The 10,078-nt window shown below is 33.7% G+C and overlaps 1 protein-coding gene across 1 annotated transcript in view; it reads left to right on the top strand.

Annotated features, from left to right (window-relative positions):
• LOC107475138 (protein trichome birefringence-like 3) overlaps nt 1–9,756 on the top strand; it is an 11,510-nt gene extending 1,754 nt beyond the window's left edge. The window contains exons 2-6 of the mRNA XM_016094752.3: nt 1,055–1,292; nt 7,794–7,965; nt 8,529–8,728; nt 8,998–9,156; nt 9,285–9,756. Of these exons, the coding sequence (XP_015950238.1) occupies nt 1,055–1,292; nt 7,794–7,965; nt 8,529–8,728; nt 8,998–9,156; nt 9,285–9,615 (1,100 nt within the window). The 3' untranslated portion in view covers nt 9,616–9,756. The remainder of the gene's footprint in view (nt 1–1,054; nt 1,293–7,793; nt 7,966–8,528; nt 8,729–8,997; nt 9,157–9,284) is intronic.
• The last annotated feature ends 322 nt before the right edge of the window (nt 9,757–10,078 follow it).

A 10,078-nucleotide genomic window follows, 5' to 3' on the forward strand; every position in this document is an offset into this window, starting at 1 on the left:
CCGCCGTATTCTCACTGCTACTCCTCGTCGCTGCAGCTTCTACTTCTACACCGCTGCTCCTCCCGCCGTATTCTCACTGCTACTCCTCGTCGCTGCACCTCCTTGTTTCTGCTTCGGCATCTGCTTTTTGCTTAGGCTTCTGCTTCTTGTTTCGGCCTCTGCTTTTTGCTTCTTCTATTTCTACTTCTAATCTTATTTTGATTTGTTATTTTTTTTATTTTATTGTTGTTGTGTGTTGATTTGATTGTTTAATTTGATGTTGTTATTTTTGGATTTTTATAATGTGTTATTGTTGGTGTTTTTGAATCTGATTATTAGTATTAAACGGGAGTAAGGGAGGAGGTGGTGGTGGAGAGTATTTTTGTCCGTAAAAAGTTAAAAGGACGGTTTTAATACAAAATAAAACGTTAAGGACAATTCTAAATTAAAAATTACATTGGAGACGATTTTGATTTTGACCATAAACATTAGGTTCCAAAATAATACTTATTCCTGATAATTATAAAAAAAAATTATAATACATAAAAACCAAATAATAAAGCAAAAACATAGGACTCCTACTTTTTTAAGTTCCTTTATTAATTTATAGTGTTGGCTCTTCCTTGTATTTGTACACGATTTTTTTTAAAAGAAGGAGATAGAACAATAAGATTAAGAGAAATGAACTTTTACTCGTTAGTCTACCCTATTTAGTATTTATCATTTTTATTCGCATGTGTGGCTAAGATATTTAAATTAAAAAAAAAGGGTGACAGTTAAACTTTTGTTCGAATTTTAAAATTTGAGATTTCTAGTTTCTTACTGATTGATTTTTCTTTTTGAACTTGAAATTTCAAGTTGAAGTTTGAAGAGAATGAAAACGATAGTTACATCATGAATGTATATATTTTTTCAAAAAACAGAAATAAACTATAAAAAAAATCAGCAATATATTTATCAAAAGCTATAATATAAAGATGAAGTTTTATTTCTTGGTTTGATAAAAATTAATTATTTGAAAGTTAGCATTTGCAATATCTCAAATGATTGTTTTATTATTGGAATACAATAACAGATGAGAGAAAATCAGAGGTATTAGCAAATACATCATGGATTGATGATAGGTTTGATTTTGATGCTGAAGAGTGCAATGTTGCAAATGGGAAATGGGTGTTTAACAAATCAATAGAGCCTTTGTACAATGACACAAGCTGTCCCTACATAGATAGACAATATTCTTGTTTAAAAAATGGAAGGCCAGATTCTGATTTCCTCCGTTGGGAGTGGCAGCCTGAGGATTGCACCTTGCCAAGGTAATCTCTAATAACCTTCATCAAATTCATCTCTTCTAAAATGTTAAATTTTTACAGATGGAAACTCAAGTACAATAAACTTTACGTGAAATCGACTGCACTTGAACTTTTACCATTTTTACATTAATTAATTTTGTGACAGAATATCAATGTTTGTATGGAAAAAAAAGTTTAGTGTTTGATTTCATCTTATTCTCCTTATCTTCATTCTATACAAAGAAAGAGTTTTTGAATAAATTATTAGATTTAAGAATATAACATACAAACAAAATAATTTTTAAAAAGTTGACTGATATTAACTGAAAAAATGTTAATTCTCTAACATTATTACATGTATATATTTGAATGTTAGAAAATAAACTTTTACATAAGAAGATATATTAGTATATAATTATTTATGTACTTTTATTTAATAAATAGTTAAACTTTTAAAATAAGTAATTTCAAGACAATTACTAATAATTTGTACACTTACTTGCAACATATTTTTATTCAAATTAAGCAATATTATGAGAGATCCAATAAATTTTGATTGGTCGAATAGTTAGCTTATTGACAAAGTGTGATGAAGTTACATATTTAGAATCTAACTGCAGAATAAGGGGGTCTAAAGTGGCGATAGTTCCCCCTAAATTAAAAAAAAATAGCTAGTAGTATTATTTATTTAATTATATGTTTATATCTACATGTGTATGTGTATTGGTGTATAATGTGTCAAAAAATTCTTTTATCAATGATTATAAAATTTTACATCGATTGATATTTGGCATAATAATTTCTATTTATTTAAAAGTAGTATATAATTTAAAAATAATATCAACTAAAAACTTATTGAGACTTAAATAATAAAAATATTGGTCTAATATTGTACATGAGACTCAACGTTATTTTTTTTTTTATTTATGTGTTTGTATTTGTTGTTCCTTGTATAATTGATGTTCTACTTTTTGTATTTTAATTTTGTTGGGTTTTTCTCTCCTTTGTGAGGCTCAAACCCAACATTTTGGGGGTGTATTCTTTCACTCTAGTGTCACAACCCTAATTTAGTTTTTTGAAGTTTTTTTGAGAGAGAGAGAATAGCCATCAAGTGAGAGAGAAGAGGGAAAAACAGAATTCCCGTTTTTGCCCAAAGCAGTAAATTTAAAATGGCAGTTTCTCAGTTGTTCACCGTTGGATCGGTTTGAAATTTAAACTGCCTATTCTTATCATCTTGTTCTTCATTCTGATCGGTGGAGATGTTGATTGGAGGTTTGCAGTAGGAGAAATTGGTTTCGCAAGAGAGAAATTAGGTTTCCCGTTTTTACACAGAGCAGCAATTTTGGAACGGCAGTTTCTCATTCTTTCACCGTTGGATCGACGTGAAATTTGGACTGTTGATTCTTCACATCTTGTTCTTCATTCTGAACGGTGGAGATTTTAATTGGAGGTCTGCAGAGGGAGAAATTAGCTTCGACATCAGCTCTGTTTTTTGGGTATATTTGATCTTCTTGCTTCTTATTTGTGAGCTTTGGTGCTTTGATGTTTTAGCTGGTTATATGCACATTTTTGTGCTTTATTTGAGACTCTCTTGTACCTCATTTGATTATAGTGGAGCTATTTCATTGGTTTGGACGACCCGTGATTTTTACCTCTCACATTGAGGGGGTTTTCACGTTAAAATCTTGGTGTGTTCTTGTTATTGCTTTACTTGCTATATTTGCTTGTTATAGTTGCTGCCATATTGTGTTGTGAGTGCTTCCATATTGTTCTTGTGTTATTCTACATTAAAGAAAACCCCTCAAAAAACAAATGATAACTGCCTTTTTTTTCAAAATTTTTAATGTCAATTTTTTTTTCCTGAAAAAAGAAAACAAACAAACAAATGGAACAATGTTTTTTATGATAACTTCAAGAACATTTCAAATGTATCATTTGATCTATGGTAGAGCCAGCATAAAGATGAAAGTTATCAAGCCATCAACCTACAAGTTTTTCATCAACCAGTTTTTGGTACAGAGAAGCCTAATGATAAGTCTGATGATGATTGGACTTTGTTGCATAGACAAGTCTATAGATATATTAGGCAGTGGGTTGACGATAATGTGTTGAACCATATTATTGGAGAGACACATGCTCGAACCCTTTGGATTAAGCTTGAACAATTGTATGCTCGGAAAACTGGGAATAACAAGATGTTTTTGATCAAGCAGTTATTGGCTTTGAAGTATACAGATGGGACATCAATGACAGATCACTTGAATAATTTCCAAGGAATTATGAATCAGTTATCTTCCATGGGCATCAAGTTTGATGAAGAGGTTCAAGGATTGTTACTTCTTGGCTCCTTACCAGACTCGTGGGAAATTCTCAAAATGTCATTGTCCAATTCTGCTCCTGATGGTGTAATCTCTATGGATCTTGCCAAGAGCAGTGTTTTGAATGAAGAGATGAGAAGAAAGTCACAAGGTACATCGACTACACATTCAGATGTTCTTGTTTCTGAGTCTAGGGGGAGAAGCAAAAGTCGAGGTCCTAAAGGTAGAGATCAAAGCAGAAGCAAGTCTCGAGGAAAGTATAAGAATATTGAGTGTCATCATTGTGGTCAAAAGGGACATGTGAAGAGATTTTGTTGGCAGCTAAAGAAGGAGAAAGTCAAGGCAAGTAAAGATAAGAGCACAAATAAAGAAGATGGTAGCAAGGAGGACAAGGTTAATGTAACTCATGATGATTTTCTTGTTGTTGAGGAGTTTGAATCTGTTAACCTTGTTGATAATAACACTAGTTAGGTGATTGATAGTAGTGCTTCTATTCATGTTACATCAAGGAGGAATTTGTTTACCTCTTATACTCCTGGTGATTTTGGTGATGTGAAAATGGCTCATCAAGGTGTTGCAAAATGTGCTGGTGTTGGACAGGTTTGTTTAGAAACCTCCAACGGTACCAAGTTGACTTTGAAGCGTGTGAAGCATGTTCCAGATATTCGGTTGAACTTACTTTCTGTTGGTAAGTTGTGTGATGAAGACTTGGATAGCTCATTTTCTCGTGATAGCTGGAAGCTCACCAAGGGTTCCATGGTTGTTGCTAGAGGTACAAGACACTCTACTCTTTATTTAACTCAAGCAAAGATTATAAAAGATGTTGTTAATACTGCTGAGTTTGTTGATGAAACTGATTTATGGCATAAGAGATTATGTCATATGAGTGAGAAAGGTATGAATATGTTATCCAAGAGGAATCTTTTATCTGGTTGTAAGGTTACTTTGCAAAAGTGCAATCATTGCTTTGCTGGGAAACAAAACAGGGTTTCTTTCAAGAGCTATCCACCTTCAAGGAAGCCGGAGATACTTAATTTGGTGCATTCTGATGTATGTGGGCCGATGAAGACAAGAACACTTGGAGGGTCTATCTATTTTGTAACCTTTATTGATGATTATTCTATAAAATTATGGGTTTACACTTTGAAGTTCAAAGATCAAGTTTTGAATGTGTTCAAGCAATTTCAAGCTTCTGTTGAAAGAGAAACTGGGAAGAAGTTGAAATGCATTCGTACTGACAATGGTGGTGAGTACTCAGGTCCATTTGATGCTTATTGTAAAGAGCATGGTATAAGACATCAGAAGACTCCTCCAAAGACTCCTCAGTTGAATGGCTTGGCTGAAAGGATGAACAGAACACTGGTTGAAAGAGTTAGGTGCTTGTTGTCACAATCTGGATTGGCAAAATCCTTTTGGGGTGAAGCTTTGAGCACTGTTGTTCATGTCTTGAACCGGACACCATGTGTTCCCTTGCAATTTGAAGTGCCAGAGAAGGTATGGTCAGGTAAAAATATTTCTTATGATCATTTAAGAGTCTTTGGACGTAAAGCTTTTGTTCATATTCCTAAAGATGAGAGATCTAAACTTGATGTAAAGACTAGGCAGTGTATTTTTATTAGCTATAGCATGGATGAGTTTGGTTACAGGTTTTATGATCCTGTTAACAAGAAGGTGATTCGGAGTAGAGATGTTGTCTTTGTTGAAGACCAAACATTGAAGGATGTTGATCATGCAGAGAAGCCAATGGTTCAGCCTAGTGATGATTTTTCTGACTTGGATATTACTCCCTCTATGCCTTTGGTAGAAGATGGTAGAGTTGAAGCTCAAAATAATGAGCATGATACAGGTGCAGGTGAAGATGGAACAGTTGATCCGATACTTGATGAAGTTGGTGATGATGATCTAGATGAACAACCAGCTTTAGAAATTTCGGCAAATGCACTCAGAAGGTCTACAAGAGAGAGGAAGCCTTCATCAAGGTATTCTCCACATGAGTTTGTTTTGTTGACTGATGGGGGAGAACCTGAATGCTTTGGAGAGGCTGTTGAAGATGAAAGCAAAGCTCAATGGCTTGAAGCTATGCAAGAAGAAATAAAGTCCTTGCTTGAGAATGATACCTATGAGTTGGTGAAGCTACCGAAGGGTATGCGAGTTTTGAAGAACAAATGGATATTCAGAATCAAGAATGAAGAACACAATTCTAAGCCTCGGTATAAGGCTAGATTGGTTGTTAGAGGTTTTAGCCAGAGAAAAGGTGTTGATTATGAGGAGATCTTTTCTCCTGTTGTGAGGATGTCATCCATTCGTGCTGTGCTTGGATTAGCAGCGTCTCTTGATTTAGAGATTGAGCAAATGGATGTGAAGACAGCTTTTCTTCATGGTGATTTAGATAAGAAAATCAACATGGAGCAACCGGAGGGCTTTGTTGTTAAAGGAAAGGAAGATTTTGTGTGCAAGCTTAAGAAGAGTCTTTATGGGTTGAAGCAAGCTCCAAGACAGTATTTGTCACAGGAGAAGTACATAAAGAAGGTGCTTCAAAGGTTTGGCATGAATGATGCCAAATGTGTTGCTAGTTCTTTTGCTCCTCATTTTAAGTTGAGTACCAAGCAGTGTCCAACCACTGATGAGGAGAAACAAGCAATGGATGAAATTCCTTATGCCTCAGCTGTTGGAAGCTTGATGTATGCTATGGTGTGTACTAGACCAGACATTGCTCATGCGGTTGGTACAGTGAGTCGTTTTCTCTCTAATCCAGGTAAAGAACATTGGAATGCTGTTAAATGGATTATGAGATATCTCAAAGGTACAACTAACTTGAGTTTGAGTTTTGGTGGTGAGAAACCTTTGCTAGTTGGCTTTACTGATGCAGACATGGCAGGAGATATTGATTCTCGAAAGTCTACTTCAGGTTATTTGGTCAAGTTTGCAGGGGGAGCTATTTCATGGCAGTCAAGGTTACAGAAGTGTGTTGCACTTTCTACCACAGAGGCAGAGTTTATTGCAGCAACTGAAACATGTAAAGAGTTGTTGTGGATGAAGAAGTTTCTTGCAAGCTAGCAAAAGGGATACGGGATGTGTTAGATTCTAAGTTTTTGGAACTTGAGAAAGGGCCAAACGTGGAGAGCTCTCGACAACCGGGGAGATTTCGGGGAGGAATCAAGTGAGAGAACATAAGATGAGAAGACACCACATCTAACTCAAAACCTTAAGGTGTCAAGTTAATGGAACTCCTCACTCTTCCATGCTTTCTTAGATGTGGGACTAACTTCAACACTCCTCACACTTGCAACACTGACAATCTTTCCCTCAAGTGTGAGCCTCCACATCAAGCATCAACTCCCCTCTAGCTCCTCCACCACCATGAGTATTCGTCCATCACACCGCCGCAAAACACTGCAGGACACGCCGCCCGAACCACCTTTGTCGGGAAGACTTTCGATGCTTCACCTTGAATACTCCTTAAAACCACCAGACCGATTAACCATCGGCTCTGATACCACTTTGTTGGGCCAAACGTGGAGAGCTCTCGACAACCGGGGAGATTTCGGGGAGGAATCAAGTGAGAGAACATAAGATGAGAAGACACCACATCTAACTCAAAACCTTAAGGTGTCAAGTTAATGGGTCTCTCATCTTATAAACTCCTCACTCTTCCATGCTTTCTTAGATGTGGGACTAACTTCAACACTCCTCACACTTGCAACACTAACAAATTTTTAATTTTATAATTGTCTTTTAGAGGTTTATATATATTTTTGTTAGGCTAGGATTTAAAAATGTCAAAAAACTAAAAATGACTGACTCATTTTTCAGGAGAATATAAAGAGAACACAAGATGGATTAAATTCTAATTTTTTTATTTCACATTCGGCGAGTAATATCTAAAATTTTATTTTGAACAACCTATTAATTAATTAGCCTACTGAATAGTATTCTATGAAAAAATAAATTATTCTAAAATTCACTTCCACTGTAATTATCGATGATTTTAGTTCTATGAAATATTATTGTTGAACAAATCTTAAGATACCAAAATTTTTAAAATATATTTTTGAGTAGTAACTTTTATATAAAATAAAAAGTAACTACTAACTTAAAATATAATTGTTTAATGGACTATATATTACTTTTGTTTGGTCCCCTGTTACAAAATTTCTAATTCCGCCACTGTTAGAATCCTACTTATTTGACAAGAAGATTTTGGTAGATTTAATCCAACGGTGGCTCTGAAAAAGATTCAAGGCAAGAGGCTACTTTTCGTAGGAGATTCACTGCAGAGAAATCAATGGGAATCATTTGTGTGTTTGGTCCAAGGTATCATCCCTCGCAAGCAAAAGTCTATGAAACGAGGTCGTGTTCATTCGGTTTTCAAAGCCAAGGTATTGTTTCATACACTCACTAAAACATGAAATAGTGATGAATCTAAAAAATTTTAATAGGAAGGCAAAATATATATATATAATATGAAATAAAATAAGAGAAATAGTAAGGTCAAATTTAATAACATAAGGAGAGTAATTATACATAATTTTTATGTACTATTTCAAATATTTTTAAATTTTAGTAGAGACACTTGTCTCCGTAATTGTACAAGTGTATGAATTTTTATAAGGTTTAATTATTCTATTGGTCTTTATAGTTTTGCGAAATTTTTAATTAGGTTCCTATTTTTTTTCCTTTTAATTGAGTTCTTGTACCAAATTTTTTTATAATTGGGTCCCTACACTTTTTTTTTTATTTAGGTCCTTATATCAATTTTTTTTTTTAATTGGGTCCCTATAAAATTAAGCCAGTTACTACTAAGAGGAACTTAATTGAAAAAAAATTTAATGCAGAAACCCAATTAAAAAAAAAAGTATAGAAACCTAATTAAAAATTTCACGAAACTATAGATATCAACACAGTAATTAAACCTTTTCATAAATGTGGTTGACATGCATAGGAATATAATGCTACAATTGAATTCTATTGGGCACCATTCCTTGTTGAGTCCAACAGTGATATCCACATAATTGGAGATCCAAAGAAGAGAATAATAAAAGTTGATGCTATTCAAGAGAGAGCTAAAAACTGGACAGGGGTTGATATTCTTGTATTCAACACCTATGTTTGGTGGATGAGTGGCCTCAGAGTTAATGCATTGTAAGTACTCCTCTTTACTTAATTTCAACTTAACCCTTTACATTATTCATAATGTTAGAGAGATAATAATATTTGTAATTAGTAATTACATATTTATTACATCTAAAATTATATAGTTATTCTAACCATAATTGATTAATGCTAAATAAGATAATTTTAAACTGTTTGTTGTCTCCCAAATATTATTCATACATTATTTTACACCTTAAAGGCTGAAGTTAATGACAAACAATAGAGTGTGTAAGATCTTAGCTTAATTAAATGTGCAGATGGGGTTCATTTGCTAATGGAGAAGAAGGGTATGAAGAATTGGAGACACCAATTGCTTACAAATTAGGGTTGAAGACATGGGCCAATTGGGTGGACTCAACTATTGATCCTAACAAAACTCGAGTCTTCTTCACAACTATGTCCCCTGCACACACTAAGTAATCTCTTCTTTCTAACAATATAACTTAAAGCTCAAGATTTCTTTACCAACTTTCTCTTTATAATAATAAACTCTAGTTTTCATGTTACTAGTCATTAAAAAGTATATATTTTATTTTGTTTTCAGAAGCGAAGAATGGGGCCACAAGGATGGTGTGAAATGCTTCAATGAGACAAAGCCAGTGAGGAAAAAGAACCATTGGGGAAGTGGTTCCAATAAGGGAATGATGAGTGTGGTGGCAAGTGTTGTGAAGAAAATGAAGGTTCCAGTGACAGTGATCAACATAACACAAATATCAGAATATAGAATTGATGGCCATTCCTCAGTTTACACTGAAACAGGTGGCAAATTGTTAGATGAAGAGGAAAAAGCTAACCCTAAAAATGCAGATTGTATACATTGGTGTTTGCCTGGAGTTCCAGATACTTGGAATCAAATCTTTTTGGCTATGCTGTAACACATACACATGTAATATTAATAGACTAAAATTAAGAAGATCCATGCCTTTTTTCTTTTCTTTGACATGAAGATGTCTTTCATGTAAAGCGCACACAATTATCTTTTGTTGGTGTCTGTATGTCATATAAATATATATTCATCACAAATGCCTAATTTGAAAAGAAAAAAAATTTGATTTGTTACCAAAGAAAGGTTATGATAATGACTTTTGAATTACTTTTGTCATATATGATATATCCTATCATATATATGAGCCAATCCCACTTATAGTTGTTTAATTTTATTGCTAATTTGCCATGTTAAAAAATAATATAAATAAAGGGATAGTATATTTTTTATTCTTATTCATAATTTTATATTTAATTTTAATTTTATCTCTTATATCTTTCAAGTATACTTCAATTTTTTTAACATAGGTAAATAGTAAATGAATAATATATGCTATATATTTATACACACTA

This window comes from Arachis duranensis, chromosome 2, assembly GCF_000817695.3.
Source record: "Arachis duranensis cultivar V14167 chromosome 2, aradu.V14167.gnm2.J7QH, whole genome shotgun sequence".
NCBI lineage: Eukaryota > Viridiplantae > Streptophyta > Magnoliopsida > Fabales > Fabaceae > Arachis > Arachis duranensis.